Source organism: Equus caballus, chromosome 2 (assembly GCF_041296265.1).
Source record: "Equus caballus isolate H_3958 breed thoroughbred chromosome 2, TB-T2T, whole genome shotgun sequence".
NCBI lineage: Eukaryota > Metazoa > Chordata > Mammalia > Perissodactyla > Equidae > Equus > Equus caballus.
This window is the reverse complement of record NC_091685.1, coordinates 22,301,377-22,324,116: the sequence shown is the minus strand read 5'-3', so window position 1 is coordinate 22,324,116 and position 22,740 is coordinate 22,301,377. Positions and strand designations below refer to the sequence as shown.

The window sequence follows — 22,740 nt, the reverse complement described above, 5'->3', positions numbered from 1 at the left end:
CTTGATGGGATCCCAGGCTTGGTCGTGCTCAGGACTGCCACAGGGCGGCAGCACCGGGCTGTCAATGAGGCCTGCCCAGCAGCCAGAGTCTCTAACCAAGCTGAGCTTAGCATATCCTTTCAGCACCAGAAATCTCACCCTTACTTCAGTAGCAGACACTTCTTCCCCAGACTCCCCATCACGTTTGTTCCCTGAGAAGCAAGAGCAGCTCGTTTCAACATTCCCGTTAGGCCTCAAAGATGGAGGGGAAGCCACTGACTTGACCTCCTTCCTGCTCTCTCTGGCCACCACCTTCCACATCCTTGCAGCTCCTCCCACTCCACAGCCAGCATCTCTACCTGTTCAGGAATTCGACCCTCACCCACCTGTTGACACCACCAGGCCTCAGATCCTGAGATAAGCAACAGAGCAAACATTTTAAAGGCAGTTTGCTCTTCATCAAATGCTCGTTACTTGCCTTTGCTCACTTAGGTTAAACGTCAAACTTCACAAGGCACTAACTATGTTCTTAAGCCTCTTCCTGCCTCTGCTCTCACTCCCCTTCCAGCCTCACCAGCGACACCTTAAGTGGTAGCATGTAGTACAACCTCCCACAGCCCTCTGGGAAAGACATTTGGTATTATGCATGGAGACCCTTAAAACTGCTCATTCCATTTCATCCAAAATGCCATTTACTGTTCCTTCCATTGAGTCCCAAGTGCAGGGAAAGCCTTACATAAGATTGTCTTTGCAGCATTTATACTAGTGAACAACCAGAAACCCAAACATCCAGCAACAGGAAAATTATTAAAAACAAACTATGCTATATTACCACTTGATGGGCAATTATGCAGCTATTAAAAACAATTTGGAAAGGAAAAAAAAGGGGGGGGGGCAGCCCTGTGGCCGACTAGTTTAGTTTGCACGTTCCGCTTCAGCAGCCCAGGGTTTCACCACTTCGGATCCTGGGCGCGGACATGGCACCACTCATCGGGCCATGTTGAGACAGCGTCCCACATGCCACAACTAGAAGGACCCACAACTAAGATATACAACGATGTACCGGGGGGATTTGGGGAGAAAAAGCAGAAAAGGAGAAAAAATAAAGAAGATTGGCAACAGTCGTTAGCTCAGGTGCCAATCTTTAAAAAAAAAACCAATTAGGATTATGAAGATCACATGACAAGATGGGAAAATGATTATATGAAAAACTATGTGAAAAAATATAAAATTAAATGTACAGTAATGATCATCTAAAAACACTATGCCAAGAATTAGTGAAAGATAACAAAATGTGAACTTTTTAGCTGCACTAGAGCCCTGGGACTGTGGGAGCCCTTTTTTTAAAATCCCTACTGAATGTTCTCTAAGGGACATCTATTATCGTTAGAGGGGAACGTGTGTGTGAAACCGGCAATTTTGATAATAATCGTTAAGCCCCCAGGTCTCCTCTAATTCAGACTCTGAGAGGTGCTATAAGCCTCTCGCGATCATGATAAAAGTGCTCTTGGGATCCTGCGCCTCCAGGATTCAGTGCACCCACAGGACTGAAGCAAAGCCTCCAGGCCCCGGAGCCTGGAGGTGAAGGCGATGTCACCCCACCCTGAAACACCTGCTCCTGCACACCTCCTACGGAGACCCCAAACACCATGTGGAAGACAGCATTAGATCAACACGGTTCTCAGATGCCAGTTTAATCACGTTTTGCGCTACATAGTGATGGGGTGGCTGGAAGCTGGCGATTGTTTTCAAGCAAATTCACCTGCCCGGAGGTGAACAGCCTGGGCTTCCAAAAACAGAAAAATGCTTTCCCTCCCCAGGGAATCCCCCTCCTGAGCTGACAGGACAGGATTTCAGGAAGAATGAGCGCAAAGGACAGGAAAAACTAGTGAGGGAGCTAGGTCAACTTGTGAATTCTTCCCAGCGCAAACTGGCACAAGACACGTAGGTGTCCCTCCCAAAGGCAACACCCCAACCCCAGCCACTCCCACTTGAGGCCGAACCGCCTCCCCACGGAGACCGAGAGCGACACGTTCATTTCTTCACGCCGTTCGCAGCAGAGCAGTCACAAGTGCAGAAGCCCGAGCGGTTGTGGCCACCATCCAGCAGACGCAGTGTTGAGGCCAGAAGCCTCAAGGGTCCTCCTCTTCACGGGCCCTCAGCTGCCACTGTGCCTGCCTAAACACAGCACAGCGGCCAGTACGTGTGCGGCTGGGCGGCGGGTGCAGTAGGGGCCAGAATAAGCAACAGAGCAAATCAGATGTGGGTTCTGGGGCTGGGTTGACATGGTGGCAGGACTAGTCATGGCCCACGCAAGGACCCACAGGGCCCCGCGTCCTCCATTAATTCTTCTCAGGGCGGTTTCTGTTCAGGACGGCTTTAGGGGCAAATTCCAGCTTGTCCTTAAGGCTCACCACTTGGGTGTGGTCCTTGCCCAGCAGCTCATCCAGCTTGCGGTCCTCCCGGCGCTCTGAGATGCTCTTCTCCTCCTCCACAGGCTGGGGTTCCTTTCCCCTGATGAACCATTCCAGGTGGTAGCCCACGGCCCCGACCACAAAGGCAACAGGAAATGTGACATAAGGAGCATAGGTACGCACCACGGTCCAAAGCACAGGCCACATGACATCTGCAGAAGAGCACAGGCAGCATCAGAGAGAAACTAGCACCTCCTGCCCACCAAATACGGACAACCCGCTAGGGCTCTCCACTTCTCAGGTGGCCCGGCACAATTCACTGAGCATCCACCCTAAGGAGAGTAATGCAAGGGGGAACCTGGCTTCATGCAGCAGTTGGGTTCCTGAAACGATCTAGGAAATTGTGAAAGATTCAACTGTTAGGGCAGGGGGGAAGAATTGCTATTTTATGTACTAGACTCTTTGAAATTTATGCAAATTATGCAACCATGTATGGCAGCGTTCCCCACGAGGGCACCTCTGAGCCTTTCCTAAGAAAGCTTCAAGCTAATGGAGACCCCAGGCCCCCGTTCCTGTTTGCCAACATCTCAAGAACGGGAAAGAGCCTTTCTCCGTTCTACACAACTTCTCCATGAGCACAGCCAGCTGCTCTCTCCCCATCACAGACAATCCCATTATGAGTCTCCTGGCTGCAGGACAACGAGCAGTAGCTCCTCTGCCTCACATAAAGAATAAGGAGCACATTTAAGCAGCCAAAATCCTAATCCACTACCCAAGCATTCTGGATTTTAGATAAATAAATAGATAATAGTTCTTTCCTATTCTGAACTTGATTTTTCTAGCAGTGACACAAATCTATACTTTACAAATCTGCTGGCCAAACTCCTTTCAAAATACATACTCTTCAATTAAACCCGTATCCTCACGTTTGCATAATAAGCTCCTGAAAATGTCACCAACCCATTATGCATACTTTGGACATATGAGGACTTGGAAATTCTCCGTAAAAAAAAACCACTGTACTGGGGCCGGCCCAGTAGCATTGTGGTTAAGTTTGCATGCTTTGTTTCAGCAGCCCAGGGTTCCCGGGTTTGGATCCCAGGCACCGGCGTACACACTGCTCGTCAAGCCACGCTGTGGCAGCATCCCACATACAAAACAGAGGAAGATTAGCACAGATGTTAGCTGAGAGACAATCTGCCTCAAGCAAAACAGAGGAGAATTGGCAACAGATTTTAGCTCAGGGCCAATCTTCCTCACCAAAAACCAAAAAACCACTGTACAAGCCACGGCAGAAAAAAAAGAAGTGGAATGGCCCCAGGGCCTCCTGAAATGAAGTAAGACAACACCAAAGTAATGTAAAAACACACAAACTGGGTCACTCTAATGGCCATTTAGTCTCAAATGATTATTACCACTATTAACAATTATATCAAAGGTTATTCACAATGATCATAATAATGATAGCTACCATTTATTGAGTACTTATTATGTGCCAGACTTGGGGCTAAGCACTTTATAAACACTATCTCCTTTAATCCTCATGTCCACGCTATGAGGTAGATGGCATTATCAAAGGGTTAATTAAGTAGTTTGCCCAAAAGTCTCAACTAAAAGATCATTCCATTTGTGCCCTGGTAGGTATTTCTCCAACTTGGCTATGTCCGGTCTAACGTGAACAGTGGAAACCTTACCAAAGACTGAGATGACGCTCTCCGTCTCTTTGGTTCCAATTCTCTTCGGAGGAATCCCAGCGTTTTGTGGACCCAAGAAAGACTATAACGGACCATCATCAGGGAAAGTACTGTAGCAGCTCCAAGATTCCCCTCCCAGCCTTTCGTCTTAACACCAGGCACTACACTGGACAATTCATACACTAGTCATCAACTGATCTTCACAACATCTCTGGCCCAGATTTTTATCTGAGGCCACAAAGGCTCAGGGACACTGCGTCAACTTGCCCGAGATCACCAGAAGCGATGGAGTCACTGATTTTGAACCCAGGTTCTCCAACTTCAATGCCTGTGTTCTCTCTAGTGGAAAGAACACACTGCAGATAGGTGTATGGTTTCTGTCCAAATCCTGGACTTGGGGAGAGCTTCCTGCAATTTTTTTCCCCATCCACTTGGCATTTCACTACCTAGAAGAGCTTCCCTTTTAGCAAACTCTAAAATTATTTTCAGAGATTTATGAAATGATAAGATTTGGAAGTTGTTTAAAAGCACCCCCAAAGAATCACTAACCTACTACTTCTCCATTTTCTTTCCTTTTAGGCAAGTTCTCTCTTTATAAGCAAACACTTTCCCTAAACAGCAACTCTCCACTAAGATTTCCAGTTTGTCTTAAAACATTATCAAGCACGAGTCCACAACTACTATTATCTCTCATATGCAGCACAAGGTCTCTCTCTGTCGTCCTGCTCACATTCTAATCTTTCCCAAATAAGTCAATTCATTTAGTCAACACTTACAACCACTTTCTCTGTGTCAGCCATTGTGCTGGCCTACCCCACCAGTCTGCATTTCTCAAAACGCTTGAAGCTCCAAGAGGGCAAAGACCATGTTTATTCGGCCCCACTGTGCCCTATCCATCCCTCTCCTCCTCCACTCCACCTGGCAAAAAAATGCTCCAAAAAAGTTTGTTGAATGACTGACTGACAGCTCAAGCAACGTACTAGTGTAAAGCCACAGCAGTCATTCACCCAGCCGCCCTCAACAGGCGGCAGCAGGTGCCTTAGCTGATTACGAGAAGCCGGATAGTCTAACACGTCATCCGCGGGGCATCAAAAAGAAAGAGGCAAACGTGTCTGGCAAATACCGTGAGGCATATTTCCAGCCCGGCATGGAGGGGGCCTGAGAGTCCGGTAAAGGTCAACTGAGTTGCCGGGAAACCTGCCCTGGTACCGGGCCCTGGGGCCCAATGAGACCCGAAGCCGCAGCCCGAAACTGGCGAACAGGACAGAGGAGATCTGAGCCGGGGGAGAATTAACCCTGACCGTCACTCAGCCCGGGGCAGGGATGGGAGCGCACGTGAGGGCAGGGTCCAAGTACCTACCCTTCTGCCTCCTCGGGGCTCCCGCTCCCCCGCCCTATCCCACCACGCTCACGGGCTCGCCTGCGTCCGTCCTCACCCACGTGCCCGACGCCGAGAAGCCCTGGCCGCAGAGAGTCCCCGAGCTCCGGGAAGAGGGGGACCCGTCAGGCCAGGCCGGAGCGGACACTCGCGATGACCCCTCCCCCTACTCAGAGGTCACGGCCCGGAGCCGTCACCATGGCAATGGGCAGCTCCGGCAGCCGCCCGGGGCGAGGGAATGCCCGCCGGGACCGCGTGCTCACCTGCGCCGCAGCCAGCGGTCCTCGGTCCGGCCCCCGCCCTCCACCGCCGCCGGGAGCACCGATGTCGCCGCTCCCAGCGGCCCGCGGGCCTCGCCCCGGGGCCCCGCCCCCCGGCCGCCGGCTCCCTCGGAGCGCAGGGATTGGCTGAGCTCCAGCCAAAGGCCCGGAGGAAGCGAGGCGACCGCAGCCCAGCCCCGCCGCGCGGAGATGGTACAGCGCCCCCTAGTGGCCAGGAGGTTTACCAGTGACGTCACCCCGTGCCTTTTCTCACGGAGAGAGTGAAAGGTCGGTCAAGCATGGGTTTATTCAACTGACGTTTATTAGGCGTCTTCTAAGACCTAGGTCTGGGCGCGCAAAAACAAAAGACATGAGCCCTGACCTCAAGCAGCTCTCTTTAGCAGAATATAGTTTAGTGCTTAAGAACGCTTCAGATCTGGGCTAGCTTTCTAGCTGTGTGACCTTGGGAACATTATTCATCTGTCTGAGCCTCCTTTCCCTCTTATGTGTAAAGGTAGTAGCACCTGTTTCACAGGATGTTGTGAGGGTTAGAAGAGATGATGTATGTAAAGTGCTGTACCAGGCACATAGCAAGCAGGGAAAGAAATGGTACAATTGTTAGTCTACAAATAATAGAAATACAGTAAAACCTAAGTCTTACCTAGTGGGTAAGATTTGGCGCTCTAACCAGGGTGCCCCAGGTTGTTTCCCTGGTCAGGGAACCCCACCCCCCACATCCCCACTCCACCCCACCCAGTCTGTCAGTTCTCATACTGTGGTGGCTGTGTGTTGCTGTGATGCTGAAAGCTATGCCACCGGTATCTCAAACACCAGCAGGGTCACCCATGGTGGACAGGTTTCAGTGGAGCTTCCAGACAACACAGACTAGGAAGAAGGACCTGGCCACCACTTCCAAAAACATTGGCCATGAAAACCCTGTGAACAGACGGGGAGCACTGTCTGGCATAGTGCCTGATAGGTGAGAGGATGGCGCGAAAAGACCAGGCAGGGTTCCACTCTGCTGTACACAGGGTCACTGAGAGTTGGAGTCAACCCAACGGCACTAACAACAAAAGTCTTACCTGACCCCTCAGGCACAGATATCCACTCCCTCCTCTGTGTCCCCGCCGCGCCTTGTACATACGTCTGTTTTATCACAGATGGAAACAAACGCCAAAGCTCAAGCTCGGTAATGCCCCCTCCCAGCCCTGCCTTTCCACCCTCAGCCCTCTAGTCTCAGCCAGGCATATTTATTTATCTTTAGTAACACATGCTAAACCCCTCGTATTCCCCCGTGCCGACCAAACTGTTTCACACCTCGGTGCCTTTATTTATGTTGTTTCATCTACCTGAAAGTGCCCTTCCCACCTTTCTTTAGCCAAGGTCGCTCTGGCTCATTTTTCAAGCTGAAGGGACACCTCAGTAGGAAGCCTCCTAGACTGCATAATCAGGTTTATGGATACGCTTTTCCTCTACAATCTCGAGGAGCTCAATGCTAACCTCTGGCAGTGGAGATGGAGAGAAAGGAACAGTATAAAGAAATACGTGGAATAGCAGACCTTGTTCACTTACTGAATAGGTAGAGGAGAAGGGAACAGAACTGCCTGGAATAACTAGCATTCAGTAAGCCAATTAACATGTGATAGGCATTGGGGATGCAAAAATGACTGAGACCATCCCTGCCCGCAGGAGTTCTCTGGCTGACCAGGAAGAACACAGGTCTAAAAACATCAATAGAACAGGAGAAATGTATCAACAGAAGTATGCACAAGTGGCACAGAGAAGGAGCCCCAGGAAGAATCGGGGAAGGCTCCCTGGAGGAACTTGCCCTTGACCGGAGTCTCCAGTGATGGCTAGCAGTTCCATCAGGCAGAACCGAGTGGGGCTTGAGAGCCCAGACTTGGGAGTCAGACAGATCTGGGTTCAAATCCCGGCTCTGCTGCCTCCTAACTCAGAAAAGCTATTTACACTCTTCGTTTTAAAAAAGACAATAGTAGTACCCACCCCCTAGGGCTTTTCTGAGTACTAATTCACCAAATACCTAGAAAGTGCTTGGTTGGTACCTCCTAAGTGCTCAGTAAATGGTCACCGGTATGGTCAGTATCCTCCAGATTCCTTCCTCCTTCTGTAATATCCTATGTCCATTTATGGCATTACTTATTCACTAAGTTAAAAACCTGAGTGGCATCTTCAAGGCCTCTTCATCTTTGCCTCTTCCCCAGATCCAGCACATAGCACCTCTGCCTCCTGAATCTGATGCCTGAATCTCTCAGATTCATCATCATCATCTATGACCTGGACCACCTTCACAACTCCCTCAGTGGTCTTCTTGCCTTCCATTGCCCCCTCCAGTCCATTTCACTTCTCTTGGCCAAAGAGTCTTTCAAGAACTTAAATAAAACCATGAAATCTCCAGCTTAACCCCGCTCCCCATGGTTCCCTTTCGGCCACTCTTCTCTATGCCCTCTACCCCTCTGTCCTAGCCTGTCACCTCTCTCCAGTCTCTGCTCTTCCCATCCTTCTCCACACACATACCCTTCCATGCCTTTGCCCAAGCTGGTCCTGTTGCTTGAAATGAACATCTTCCCCTCTCTTTCTTGATTGCAAAACTCTATTTCATTCTGCAAGACCCAGTTCTCTGAGTCTGAAAGCTTTCCCAGACTCCCCAGCTGCTAGAGGCTCCCTCCCTGGTCTCTGCAGCCCCTCTGGGAGAGCAGGCTTCCCTTTGTACTGTACCTTTCTGTTTATGTGCCTGGCTATGCCAGACTGCGAGCAACTCAAGCACAGGGATGGGCTCTAATCCTTCACTTACCTATGGAGCCCAGCACAGCTACCCAGCCACAGCACCCCAAGGAGACTCCTCTCAACATCAGCCCACACAGGGAGATCTTAGACTTCATGTCTGCAGCAGGATGCCCACACAGTAGCAGGTACTGCCCTGGTCCTCCGTGCCCACTCCCATATATCTCACGGTCCCTGGGAAACCTGGCCCAGTTTCTGGGAAAAGACATAGACCCATAAAAAAACACATACTGTACTATGAGAGTTAAACCCAGACTCAGCCACTTCCCAGCTTTGTGATTTGGGGTAAGCTGTTTAACCTCTCCAAGCCTCAGTTTTCTCATCTGTAAAATGGTGCTGATAACAACAGGATTGCTCTGAGTATTGTCTAGTTCAAACCTCATCCATGTCCCAATTTCAGAGATGAGAAAACTGAATCTCAGAGAGGTAAAGTGACCCAGCCAGAGCCTCACTTGGCCAGTCTGGGGAAACAGACAAGTGAGCATTTCCAGTTGAAACCTTTAGACCGTCCTCCAATCTAAGTGTTCCCACACCTGGCTGCCCAGCAGAACCACCAGGTGCACTTGTTAAAAACTCATTTGAGGGCAGAGAGTCTCTTCACTAAATCCTGGACAGGGCTAGGGAATCTGTTTGGGATAAGCTCCAGGCTGATTCCTTTGTGGGAAGTGGGATCATATGGGAGTCCTCTCCACCTTCCGGTGGTCTCACAGGAGTGTGTGTATGATCTCTTGCTTTTCAGGTGGTCTCCCAGACCAGCCTGTAAAATATCTGTTCATGCCACTCACCTGTTCAAACTCCTTCTGTGGCTCCCCATGGCCCTCAGGGCCCAGACCCACCTTCCTCAAACTGACCCAAAAGCCCAGCATGATCAAGCCTCTGCGCTCCCAACGCCTCTTTCTCCTCCAGGCCTTTGCATGGCTGTTCTGTGATTGTGGATCATTCTTCCTAGCCCCAGCCGCCCTTCAGTGGCTAATACCCAGTCATCTTCCCAGCACTCACCTTTTATTGTAACTGCTTGTTTACTTGTCTGTTGTTCCCATAAGACCGTTAGAGCCATTGAAGTAGAAACTACACTTGTTTAGGGCTATCTCCCCGGTGCTGGACAGTGCCAATAGGAAATCTTGAGAAACGTTTGCTGAATGAATGAGAAGAATTGGCTAGTGTGGCCCATGCTGTGCGCCAGGCTCACATCCAGTGTGGCCCAGAAGAGCAGCCAACCCCTTGGAAGGCTTTTTCTCCTGTCTCAGGGGCATACATCAACCCCAGGGATTGGAAAGGTGGCTTTCTGGGTGAGGGCTGCCATCAAACTCTTTCTGGGCTCCGAAGGCTGTCGAGCTAAAAACTCATGGTTTAGCATTCGACAGACCCAGGCCCACCTCTCTTAGCCCCGCCTGTGACTTTGGACAAGTCACTTAAGCTCTCCTGAGCTTCTGCTGTCTCACCTGTCCTAAGGATGAGCCACATGCATGTGAAGCACTCACCCCCTGCCTAACCCACAATAAGCACCCCATAAATATTAGTCATCACCACTGCGTTTGGGTTGCCATTTAGCTTCCTAGGAAAGTTGTGTTCTCCTCCCCCTGTGCCCCCACCAAAGTGCCCACCCATAGGAGGCATCAGAAAACGTGATGCACTTAATTGAAGAGTTTTTCTACTGCTGATCAGGAATGACTGGAGCAGAGGGAACAGTGGGCCTTTAGGGGAAAGGAAACCAATTATTTGTCCATATCTGAGAATAACAGCACCCCCTGTTTATTGAGCACATGCTGTGTGCCAGGCACCGGGCTCTGGGCTTCCCTCTCTGCGGGAACCCTGGGAGGCAGAGAGAGAAATGGACTGAGCTAGGAGGAGTGGAGAGGTCGAAGTCCTCCTCTCTTCACCCCATCCGGATCCCTCCAGCACTGCTCAGGTCTTCTGTGGCCGCCAGGGGGCCGAATCCCCTTTTCCCTGGCTGGCCCAGGCAACCCCCGCTCTCCCGAAACCAAGAGCGTGGGCTCCCAGCCGCTCCTCCCTCCACCCACTGTTCCCCACGCACGGGGCAGAGGTGGCTTCTTCTGGAGAGAGCAGGTGGCTCGAGTGCAGTTCTGCCGTTTTATTTTTCCTGGGATACTCAAGGGGGTGTGGGAACAGCCACAGGTGTGGTGAGGGGAAGCCCCCATCTCCCCTCCCCAGCAGCTGGGAGAGGGGAGAGGCCCAGGCGCCCTGGTCCTGGGTTGGTCCAGCCACTGTGGTCCCTGGGCCCGGTGGGCTGAGGGCTGAGGGTGGAGCGGGCTCCTAGGCGGGGTTCGGGATTCTTCATAAAAAGCCACGAAGCTTGATTCCCCACGAAGCCCAGCCCCGCGGGGTGGGGGGGACGCAGAGCCCAGATGGGGGACCCGGCCCGGCCTGGCCCGTGGGGGGAAGTAATGGTAGAGATGGTGCCCATGGGGAGGAGGTGGGGACGAAGCGTCGGACCAGGAGGGAGGGGAGTCCAGCTGGGGGCGCAGGGCGGAGAGGCACGGCCCCCAGCCCAGCCCGGGCGCCTTCGCGTGGGGTCCGGAAGGTAAAAAACCCACGAGAGTGTGATGGGCAGGAGGGGCCGGGGCGTGCGGTGCCGGCGGGGCGGGCGCACGGGGCGGCCCGCGATCACAGTGACCTCGACGCTGGGTGTACAGTACGGGTAGAAAACCGCGGGCCCGGGCTGGGCGGGCCGGGCCGGTCACAGCCTGGTCTGGGCCTCGGGGATGTAGATCTCGATGCTGTCGGCGCTCTCGGTGGCCGAGCTGTGGCGGAAGGAGGCGGCGCGCTTGGCCGCCAGGAGCCGCTTGCGCGCTTCCTGCCGCTGCCGGTCCACCGAGTCCAGGGAGCGCTCCTTCACCGGCACGCCCCGGCCCCGCGACGGCTTCTTTGGTATCGGCGGAGGGACCTTCTTCTCCTCCTGCCGGCAGAGGGGGCGGCGGCTTAGTTCGGAGACGGGGTCCCACCCCGACTTCCCAGTTTACCCCCCACGGCCCGGAGGGATTAACATCTGTGGCTCCGCCACGTGGGTGCGGTTAGAATCCGCCAACACCTGAAGCCCCAGATGTACTTGTTCTGACAAGGTCAAACCCACATTTTTCATTAAAAAATAATTGATTTGATTCGAGCGCCCCCTGGTGGAGCCGTTCTGGAGCACTCCCTCGGGGAAGCGGATGTTTTCATCCCAGGTGGGGAGGAGGGCAGCTCCCCTGGGCAAGGCAATGGGGGTTCACATACGAGGCCTCTGGGCCCCATCACAGACAAGGTCTCACAAGGTGAGATGAGGGCTGAGGGGACCCTCAAGGTCGCCTCTGGGCCTCGGTTTGAGCTGCGGGCAGTCTGCCCTTCTGGAAGCTCTAGTTCTGCTTCCTCAAACTGCAGCTGGTCCAGGGTGGCTGCAGGCACCTCAGGGTTCTGGCAGCTCAGGCAGTGATGAAGCCAAGCAGACGGCAGTGACCAAGAGTGCGGTCATTGTGGAAGAAGAGGGTCCCCATCACCTGTCCAGGGCTGCCTTTGCTGCCCATGGGTCTCTTCTCCTGCCCCTTCCACCCCTCCACTTTGGGGAAGGGCATTTTCCCAGGTCTGGCCTCTTGGCTTGAAGGGACCTCCCCCCACCTTAGGTTCCAGGAGTTTCCAGCTGTTGGCCTTGAGTTGCTGTAGCTCCAGGAACTTGAGGGTCACATCCTCGATAGAGAGCTGCAGGAGGTCCCAGAAACCCGCCAGGTCCTGGAAGGTGGGCACAGGGAACGCAGTGGGGTCCTGCAGCAGAGAAAGACAGAAGAGGGACAGCCAGTCAGCGAGGTCTGTGCTCCAGCCAGGATCAGAGAAAGCCCCACCCACCCTTACTGTCGGGAAGCTCAACTTGGGAGAGTGGAGTAGGGCCTGGGAGACAGGGAGACAAGAAAGAGCCCAGACTTCTCTCTCGGGCACAAACACCTGGTCTCACCTCTAGGCATATACACACTTGGCCTCCTACAGGTACACACATCTGGTAGGCTCTCCACTCCTGGGCACTCACCATGCTTTGCTGACACAGCCGGAAAAACTGCTGAACCTTCTGGGACAGGAGAAGTTGTGTGCTGCCCACGGCACTGCGGATCTTCTCCAGGACTGGAGAACAGAAGGAGATTTAGGGAGAGGAATGATGCCTCTCCTTCCCCCACCTCCAGGAAGTCTGCCCTGAATGACTCTGACCCGTCCATTATCTGGCACTGTCTACCCATCAGTCTCCTCCAATCCCCTCCCCATCCCGTCCTCCAGTTCCTAACAAGCAGCTCGTATCCCATGTCACCAAGACGGGATCCTCAGACACTGATGTTTCTTCCTTCATATAACTGGCATTTCTTGAGTGCTTACCCGCCTGTGTCCTTCTTCCCTCCCACGTCACAGAACAGATGGAAGCCAGCTCCAGCCTAGCCCTATAGCCTCAGCCAAGCACTAGCTTAATAACTACCCACTGGCTGAACTTTGTCACTCATCAGTATATGATTCCTTGGCTCATTAAGAATTACTGAATAATTTCATGTGTGTGCCTCTTGTCTTCCCAGTCACCATCCCATCAACTTGGGGATTCCAGGGTGAGACTGTCTCCCCTCAGTCTGGACTTGCAGGGAACGGCCATGTCCTCCCTCAGGCCAGGGCCATGTCTCGGCTGAATCCCCTTCCCCTACGCCTCAGGCATGACCTGAAATTGTGCACTGCCTCCTCCTCTGCCTTGAAGTCCTGGTCCCAACACCTGGATCAGACCCAGATCCCCACACAAGCCCAGGTCGGAGCAGAATCCCCTTGACCCCCATGGACTTGGTGACTTGGACTGGCGGCCATCTCCTAGACGGCTCAGCCTTTTCTCCTCGTCACTTTCCCTGGTCCTAGCCCTGGCCTCTGAAGCTGCTCCCTACTTCCTTCCAAGAGCTCCCGGCATGCCCTGCTGCCAATGGGGACCCACCAAGGTTCGGGGCTAAAGAACCGAACAGCAAGGAAGGCACGCTCACACCCAACCAAAGTGCCCTCCCATTGTGCTGCTGGCCCGCTGCTCTCCAGTGAGCCAGGATCCCTCCACGCACACGAGGCCGGAGGCGCCCCCAGAGCATCCCACTCACTCTCCTCGGGCAGCTCATAGTCCTCCGCCTCGCGCTCCATCTGCTGGCACCAGTGCTCCAGCTTCTCCACCTCCGCCCTTAGCATCTTGATGAACCACTCGCCGTCCCGTGGGCAGGGGGACGTGCGGCCTGAGTCGGGGAGGCTACGTGAGCCCCGCTCCATCCAGGAGTCACGGCGGCCGGCCCCGGGGCCGGGGGTGGAGGCGGGGGCAGGGCCGGGCGACCCATCGGTGGCCGGCGGCTCATACGGCAGTGGGTAGCCCTCGCGGTAGGCCCACTGGCCTTGCGTGTGGACCGTGCGGAAGACTGAGTAGGTGGGGGCCCGGGGCCCGGGCTGGGGCTCAGAGGCGTGCCTCTGGAAAGAGCGTCCAAACTGCAGAGCCTTGTCTTCTGTGGCCACTGTGGCCAGGCCGGCCAGGCCCTCCAGCTCCAGGTCTGCCTGCACGCCGGCTGTCACACTGTTGGAGCGCTTGAACCTCGCCCGCCTGGTGAGAGAGGTGGCTGTCATCTCTGCCCCTGCCCAGTCTTATCCCAGCCCTCATCCCCTACTCAGGCCAAAAGGAAAAGGAAGGAGAAAGGAAACGTGCAAAATGATGAACATTAATCCACGAGCTTTAAATATATCAGTCCTTGCAACGGGTGGGTACCTAATATACTTCATAACGCCTCTGGACAGTGGTGATATTCAAAATATTTAACTATCTGTACTCCATGGGCAGAACAGATGCTGGCATACACCAACCACAACAGACACAGAGAAGTGCCAGGGCATCACCCTGCAGAAGCTGGATCATGGGGCAGACCAGAGGGGCCCAGGGAGGGTCTAGGGTGGTGGTTCTTTACCAATGAATACAGAAATACTTCAGCATTTTAACAAATGGTATGTCTTTGCTAGTTTACGCCAGCTGTGCGGGTATGTCCTCAGCCCTACAGAGAGATGAATGAAAGAAGGCCCAGAGAGGCCCATGGTCACCCAGAGAGCCAAGATTTGGACCCAGGGCTGCAGGCTGCACAGCAGAAGCACTTCCCACCACACAGGCTGCTAGAACATCAGGAAGAATTGCCTTGGAGCAGCTGCGGGGTGGGGGTGGCTGCAGCTGGGAGGACTTTTCCTCTGGGGACCCCCATGGCTCAGCCCAGAGCCTGGCCAGACACAGTCAGCCAGCCGGTGCCAGTGGAGTTGAATTAAGTTGTTGGCAGGAATAACACAGGGCCTGGAAATTTCTTGTCTTTGAGTTAATAATATGCAAATACTATGCAAAACAGAAAGTCAATTGGCCTTGTTCTTTATTTTACCCCCCTGAGTTCAGAGTTGGGGCTCTTTTCTGTGAAGAAGTCAGTGGCCCCCTGAGGTGCATGAGGCTGATCAGACAACACTTGATGAAGAGGGAGTCAGGAGATGCGGGGGTGGCAGGGGAGGTGAACAGAAGTTTGAGGTTTGGAAATTCAAGGACTATAAAAGAAAGACCCATGTGTCCTAAGCTACTGCCACCCCCATATGGTCAGAAGAGAGAAGGCCTTGGGGGGCCAACTCCAGGGGCCCCTCCAGCTTCCCAGGAGACTCCCCCAACCCCCACAACTTCAGCTTTCCTCCTGCTGCCCAGGCCGTCTCTCCCTGCCTGCCTTGCCTGCCTGCTTCCCTCCAGCTGGCGGGCTGCCTGCTGGGAGCCTGTTGCCATAGAAACCAGGCCCAGAAGGATGCTGCAGGACCCAGGAAAGAGAGATGCACTCATGTGCAGTCTCCAACGAGCCCTATGTCCCAACCCCCACCCAGAGGGAGAGAAAGCGAGAACACATCTGCATTGCTTCCCACATGGTCTTCACCTTGGCGTCTGCCCTCGTCAAGATTTGCATCGCCCTCTGCCTTGACTCAGACACCTCTGCCTCCACTCAGGACAGTGCAGAAGAGCACTGGACTAGGAGTCAGATCTGAGTTCTAATACTGGCCTTGCTGCTATATGCCTTTGGGAAGTCACTCACTCTCCATCTAGGTCATCTACTATATATGTGTATTTAAAATATATGATATATATGATTATATATTATATGTAAATACACACACACATATATACACACTATATAAAATGATAGGAATGGACCAGTAATTGCCAAGGTACCTCCTCTCTCTAAAATTATACCTTGCATATTTTAAGATCTGGGGCCCAACATTCCCTCACCCATCCATACTGGAGTAGTCTTCCTGAAGCTGACCTCTGCCAACTCATTCCCCTGCTCCATACTCTCCCATAGCTCCCCATCACTAATAAGATAAAGTTCGTGCTTCCAATGCTAGCATCTACCCCATGCTGGCATATTCTCTGGATGCGGTCCTCCTCTCCAGCCTCTTCCCCCCTCCATTCTCCTTGTTCCCCAAGTGGCTTATACTAGCTCTCACTCTGAGCCTTTGCACATGCTATTCCCCTGCCTGAAATGGCATTCCTCCTGCTCGCTCCCTGTCCATTCCCTGCTCAAGTCCCCTCTTCTTCTGCGAACCTCCTGACCGCCCCCAAGAACATCCTCAGTACCGCACCTCCCTCAGCAGTCTTCTTGCATTTGGAGGCAGCCCCACTGTTCGGTTAAATTGTTCTGTCTGGTGAGAGTCTTGTGTGTCTAACTGAATTATTAGGACACATTTTGCTTCCCTTTGAATATTTTTGTGCCTTTGAGCTCCAGTTAGCTTTGGGCTCCTTCAGAGATCCAGCAGTTGCAAACCACGCAGGGAAAGGTGGGGCTTGCCCCAAGAAACACATTATTGAAGACCTGCCTTCCCAGCCTGCTTTCCTGTTATCCCCACAGGGACCTGTCCTTTGGCATCACTGGGTTTGCTGCCTTTCACCTGTCCTCTGAGGGGTCCAGAGAGGGTCATGCTCTGTCTTGATGGAAATAGGACACACAGTCTGGAACAGAAGCATAAGTGCCCCAGGCTTCATGGTTCTCAAGTGAGCTCTCTCACTGTGTTTACTTCAAGGAAGGCCAAAGAAGTTGAGGAGCTTATGGGATTACAGGAAGCACCATCTCCACCAACACTCCCAGCTAGGGGCCAGAGATTTGCACAGCTCACGCAGGAGTCCGCCATCCTTGTGCAAGTGGCATTTAGAACCAGCAGTGTGATTTCCAAAAAAAGAACAATGCAACAAAGCTCTAAAGCCCTGGGAGACACAGACATTTCAGGGGTGGGTGGAGATAGTGTAGCCCACAGAGGGGTCTAGGCCAGACAGGAAGAGGAAGAAAACGAGCAGAAAGTCACCCAAAGGCAGATAGAGGACAGAGGGTCTCAAGAAGGAATGAGCAGCCAACAGGGAAAATGCAGCCAGTTAAGAATGAAAGGTGTCCACTGATCTGGCAATATGGAAGCCATTGGCAATCAAGGTGAGAGTAGGTTTGGTGGAGGATGGGGGCAGACGCAGGTGGCAGGGGGTTGTCAGGAGGTGGAGAAAACTAGGCAAGACAACGCTTTCAAAGAGCTGGGTTGAGAAGGGAGGAAGAGAGAAGACAGTGTACCTTTAAGGGAGGAATATTTTGGTTGTCAATTATATCTCAATAAAGCTGGGAAAATAAGGGAGGGGTATTTTGTTTAGGATTGTTCTCATGTGCCATATCCCAAGGGGAGAGAACCTGTAGGGTAGGTAGAATAATGGCTGCCCAAAGAGGTCCATGTCCTAATTCCTGGAACCTCTGGATTTGTTACCTCCATGGAAAGAGGGACTTTACAGATATGATTACATTGAGGATCTTGAGATGAGAAGAGCCTGGATTATCCAGGTGTGTCCAATTTAATCACAAGAGTCCTTATAAGTGAAAGAGGGAGGCAGGAGAGTAAGAACCAGGGAAGGAGATGGGACGACAGGATCAAGGTTGGAGCATGATGCAAGGTGAGGACTCGACTCGCCATTGGCGGCTTTGAAGACAGAAGCGGGCTACAAGCCAAGCAATGTGGGCAGTCTCTATAAACTGGAAAAGCTGACAAAATGGATTCTTCCCAGAGCCTCCAGAAGGGATCAGGACTGCCAACACCTTGATTCTAGCCCAGGAATCCCAGTTCAGACTTGTGACCTCCAGAAATGTAAGATAATAAACATGCATTATTGGATGTTGCGAAATTTGTGGCAGTTTATTACAGCAACAATAGGAAACGAATATAGCCTGTAAAGAGAAATTGATTAGAGATAGAGAAGAGAGAGACAGTTGTCCAAGGACTAGATATAAGGGGGGCAAATAATAATTAACACCCTCTGAGCACTTAGTATGTGCCAGGCTAAGCACTTTACATGAATCGACATGGTCAGCCCTCAGAAACAGTGCTATGATAAGGGTGTTAGTAACACCCCTACTTACAGATAAGAAAACTGAGGCTTAGAGAGGTTAAGTGACTTCCTAAGATCAGATGGTTACCAAATTAGTACAGTCTGGCTGCAGAGGGCAGCTCTTAGACCATTCCACTGCAGCGCCTCCCTAGGAATGAGCGAGAGGGGTGGCTCTCATCAGGAAGGCAGATGCTTCCACCTCCGAGGCAGGACTGGTGGAGGGAAGAGATGCAAGCAAGTTGGGGGTTGGTCGGGAAGTGGAGAGACGTCCCACCAGATGATCTCAGTGGTTACAGTGAAGTGAGCAGGGAGGTTGTCTGCTGGAGATTCGGGGGTGGGAGGGTGGAGGGAGGAAGGAGAATGAGCATCTTTCGGGAAGGCAGCCCAGCTCCATGGCTTGTGCCTCAGTTTCCTCATCTATCAATGAGAATGACAACACAACTGCTGGTAAGGTTGTTCTGAGATAACAGATGTAAAGAACTTAGAACAGCACCGGGCCTGCCCATTGTGAATGTAAGCTACTATATAGAGAGGCAGGAAGGGTTGTTGCTCTCACTGAAAAGAAAGGGACAAAGAAAATCATGGGAATGTAGCACTGAGAACCCAGCTAGGGCATTGTAGTTATTAATTATTATGATTGCTGTTGATCGTTTCCATCTGTTCTCCCACAGTACTCAATAAAACCTCTTTTATACTCCATAGCACATTGGATTGTAGTTATTTGCATATCTGTCTCCCTTACTGAATAGGGCAATTTCTCAAACAGACGCTGGGTGAGTGGCTGGTTGGTTGGTTGGAAGGATGGAAGAGACCACTAATCATCCCCCAGCATCCATCCTCCTTTTCTTCCTTAGTAATAGAATCCCACAATTTTATGCTGGACACAAGGCCACTTTGAATACAGATTCTTTTACCAATCTCCCTAGCAGCTAGCTGTAGCCATGTGGCTAAGTTCTAATTCATAGGATATAAGCAGAAGAGGTGTGTGCAACTTCCAGGAAATGTTCTTAAAAAGAGAAGGCATGACATTTTTTGTTCCTTCCTCCTCCCTGCTGACCAGAATGCAGACATGATGGCTGGATCTCAAGCAGCCATCTTGGAACATGAAATGGAAGCCAAATGAGAAGGATGGAGGAGCAATAAGATAGAAGGAGCCTGGGTCCTGTCATTGTGGAGCACCTACCAGCCCTCACCTGACTCTCTCTGGCCTTCCTCTAAGCAAAAGAGAAATAAATTCCTATCATATTTAAGTCACTATCATTTGAGGGTTTCCTGTAACTCACAGCCAAACCTAATCCTAACTATAACAGATGCATTTTCACGGTAGTGAAGTCCAGGGCTTATGTCCCTATTTGGTTCTGGATTTGGCAGTATTTGCCGTGGTCTTCACCCACAGCTGAAAACACAGGTTAGAAACCAGCTCCAGTTATGAATTATCACTAATTCGTAACAATGCCTTTTGTGATATTTTCTGCCCAAGCCTTTTAACAGGATTGAGGAGGCCTCCTCCGCTCGAGTTCTTCAAGGTGACAGGGATCCCATTGCTGACAATTCTGGAAGTTGTTATCATGGTTACTTCACGGAGACACTGCTACTGTGATTCTCTAAGGGATAGCACGAAAGGCTCCGGGAAGAAACTGGCTTATCCCAAGAGACACAATGTCCAAGGAAAGCTCAACATCCAGGAGTTGTCAAGAGGTTTTGCCAGGAGTATTTGGCAGCAGGCTGGTGGGGGTTGGAGGGGGAGTGGGCAGGGAGGAGGAAGAGCAGGGACGTTTCAGCAAGCTCAGCGCATGTGCTAGCTCCCTCTCTGAGAAAGCATCTAAGAGCTTAAACATATCATCAATCAGGGGTCCCCAAGTCCACCGCCCCAGCCTGGGGGCTGTGACAGTGATGCCGAGGTGGGGCTAGGGTGGGAGATTTAGGAAGAATCGTGATGGTCAGTCAGGAATCATCCTGGAGCTGATGGCTGAGGAATGGAGGTGGCATCCACTGCCAGGGCTTGTGGTCAGTCAGCAACTCATTGCTTTTGCAGAACTGTTCTCAACATATAGCTTCATGAGGATGCAAGCTTCCTTCTCAGGGCTCGAGGGCCTCTGTTCTTTCAGCTCGTGCCCTTCCCAAGGTCCCCAAGTCAGAAGTGACCATCATGCTAAGGAAGGGGTGGCGGGGGTCAGCCTTCCCATACAGAGTTCTCCAGGAGGCACTGGTTAGGCACAAGTGGGTATAAGCAGGTTTGTCAGATAGAACACAGGACTTCCAGTTAAATTTGAATTTCAGGCAAATATCAGATAATTTTTTGGTATAAGTGTGTCTCATACAATATTTGGAACCTATTTATCATAAATGTTATTCATTGTTTATCTGATAATCAAATTGAACTGGGAATTCTGGTATTTTTTGTTTATGTTATTTTGGTTTTTTTGCTAAATCTGGAATTTAAGGTAAGGTCTTAGTAGGAGGAATCTGGAGGTGGAAGATACAGGGGGATCCCCATGGTTAGAGAGAGTTAGAGGCAGAAATCGCATGGCTTCTAAGTTCTCCAAGGGCCCCAGGATCAGTCTTCTAACGTTCAGCAAGGACACTTGATACATTCTTTCATCATGGCCCAGAGTATGCTGGGTCTGTGAAGACAGGAGCTGTGGGATGCCCTAAGACAGAGCTGGTTACTGTTTCTTAAGTATGCTCCCTCCCACCACAGGGCCTTAGCACGAGCTCTTCCTTCTGCCTGGAACACTCTTATCTCCCATTTTCACTTCCTTAATTTTTGTTCATCCTTCAGATCTCTGCTCAATGTCACTTCCTCAGGGAAGCCATGCCTGACCCCTCTGACTGGGTCAAAGCCCCCTATGATCCACTCTCATAGGGCATATACCTCTCCTTTGTGGCACCTGTTACAGCTTTTCTTCTACATCATTTATGAGGTTCTTAGATTAACGTGACAGTAAGCTTCAGAGGCCAGTCAGGAGCTGTGTCTGGTTCTATTCACCTTTGTATCCTCAGTGCCCAGCACAGGACTTGACAAATAATAGGGATCCAATAAATATCTGTGCACAAATGAATCTTGGGTGTGGGCGCAGTGGAGAAGCAACTGAAGGGGCACCAACCCCTACTCTGCATATTTCTAAGCCAAGTCACCACTGATGATGAACAACTGGAAGGACCCACAGACAACTCCCAGGTATAAGGGGCAATAAATCTGAACTCCTCACCCAATAGGTTAGCGGGGAATGCCTGAAAGGCAGAAAAGGAGGCCTTTCCTCCCTGGCAATTTTTAAAACCAAAGTACAGAGAGAGAGAGAGAGAGACTGTGACCAGTGAGACAGGAGCAAGGACAAGAGAGTCCAAGAAAATGGGGTGGCAGCGGGTGGGGGGCAAGCCCTGGATGTCTGCCTAGAAAGGCTGCTGGTAGTCATGGCTTGCTTTTATGTACCAGTTGGGGCATGGTGTGTGGTAAGTCAGACTTAAAGTGCCAGGGACAAAAGGGACAGAAAGGACAGTACAGGTGTATAACTAAGGATGCCTTCAGCAGACAAGCAAGGGAGCCTAGCCAGAGAGATGCGCCAGATTTCTTCTCTCCCCACCTGTCACCCCCTCTGAATTCCCAGTGTGATCACCTGTCCCAAGCAATTCAGTTCCTCAGACATTTATCCAACACTGTCTCCCCCCGCCCAGCCTGCCCCATCAACACCTCCCCAAGCACCTACAGGAGAGCAAGGAAGACCTCATTCTCTGCCCGTCCCAGCCCTTCCCTGACTTCACTCCAAATGCTTCTCAGACTGGTCCACTACTCTCTGTATCTGCTGCTATCAGCCCAGTCCAGACGACTGATCAATACCATGGACGGAGCCAACTTAGGAAATCCCCCCCAATATATAGAAATGATGGATAAAACAAAATCACAAAAGTGTTTTTGCTACCATGCCAAACTTGAAAATAGGAAAGAGTAATCTTCAGGTACCAGAAACAAAAAGGCAATCCAAAATCTGAGTAGTGAGAGGGAATCTAAGCCAAGAGAGCCACAGGAAGATGGGGCCAGACATATGCTAGAGGCTAGATGGGAACACCCAGGGAGGACGAGAGGAGAACCCCCAAACCTGTGCGGCGTGGGGAGCTGGAAAGAGATCCCATGCATAAAGCCAGCAACCAAGGAGGTTCATTGCATTTACAAACTTGGACCAGAAAACTCATGTCTTGATTCAGGAATGTGGCCTGGAAGTAGGATGCTGAGAAATCAAAACATTAAGACTGCTTTGTGTGTGGGTGTGGGGTTCAAATGAGTATTACCAGTGAAATGCAGAAACCTCAAGCTGAGATATTAACTTGAAAACTGGTCCCAAGTTCAAGCAGTACTTCAGCATAAAGGAAATTGAAGCCATGAGGGACAAGTGGGCAGTAACAAGCAGTAGTGAACACATAAATTGTTAAAACATGTTTGTAAATCTGAACTATTAAACCATAAAAGACATAACAACAACTGATTTAGCAGGGTTTTTAAAAGAGGTATAATCAAAATACTAGACAAATATAACATGGAAGATAGGAGGAAGGAGTTAAGAAGGAAATGAAAGTGTTCCAAGGTCCTTGTTCTGTGCCTAAGAAGGATAGAAATATTAATTTTAGACTTTATTAGAAAAATATGAAATTAAGTAAATTTGTTAAAAATTTAAGGAAAATTACTATTAAAATGTAAACTTCCAAACCAGTGGAAGGAACAAGACAAATAAAGCCAAATTGATCAGTTTAACAGAAGGCAGAAAAGTAGAAAAGGGGAAAAGCAAAGAAAAAGCATGTCAAAGAAACACTTTAAAGA

General features: G+C 51.2%; 2 protein-coding genes across 6 annotated transcripts in view; both read right to left on the bottom strand.

Annotated features, from left to right (window-relative positions):
- Positions 1–1,657: 1,657 nt before the first annotated feature.
- SMIM12 (small integral membrane protein 12) lies at positions 1,658–5,861 on the bottom strand. 3 transcript variants are annotated; one of them, NM_001309469.1, is given in 3 exon segments: positions 2,154–2,605; positions 2,752–2,786; positions 5,729–5,808. In NM_001309469.1, coding segments are annotated over 2 exon segments (294 nt in total). In that variant the 5' UTR covers positions 2,762–2,786; positions 5,729–5,808; the 3' UTR covers positions 2,154–2,321.
- Positions 5,862–10,604: 4,743 nt separating this feature from the next.
- The window catches only part of DLGAP3 (DLG associated protein 3), a 57,030-nt gene continuing 44,894 nt past the window's right edge, over positions 10,605–22,740 (bottom strand). For all 3 annotated transcript variants that reach the window (XM_023633763.2, XM_070260470.1, XM_023633767.2), the window contains 4 exons: positions 13,624–14,108; positions 12,543–12,634; positions 12,140–12,283; positions 10,605–11,444 (listed from right to left, as the gene is read on the bottom strand). In XM_023633763.2, the coding sequence (XP_023489531.1) occupies positions 11,226–11,444; positions 12,140–12,283; positions 12,543–12,634; positions 13,624–14,108 (940 nt within the window). In that variant the 3' untranslated portion in view covers positions 10,605–11,225. The remainder of the gene's footprint in view (positions 11,445–12,139; positions 12,284–12,542; positions 12,635–13,623; positions 14,109–22,740) is intronic.

Bases quoted from the DNA above. Each gene is read 5' to 3' on its own strand.
- SMIM12 (XM_005607219.4), bottom strand. From the start codon at position 2,600: ATGTGGCCTGTGCTTTGGACCGTGGTGCGTACCTATGCTCCTTATGTC.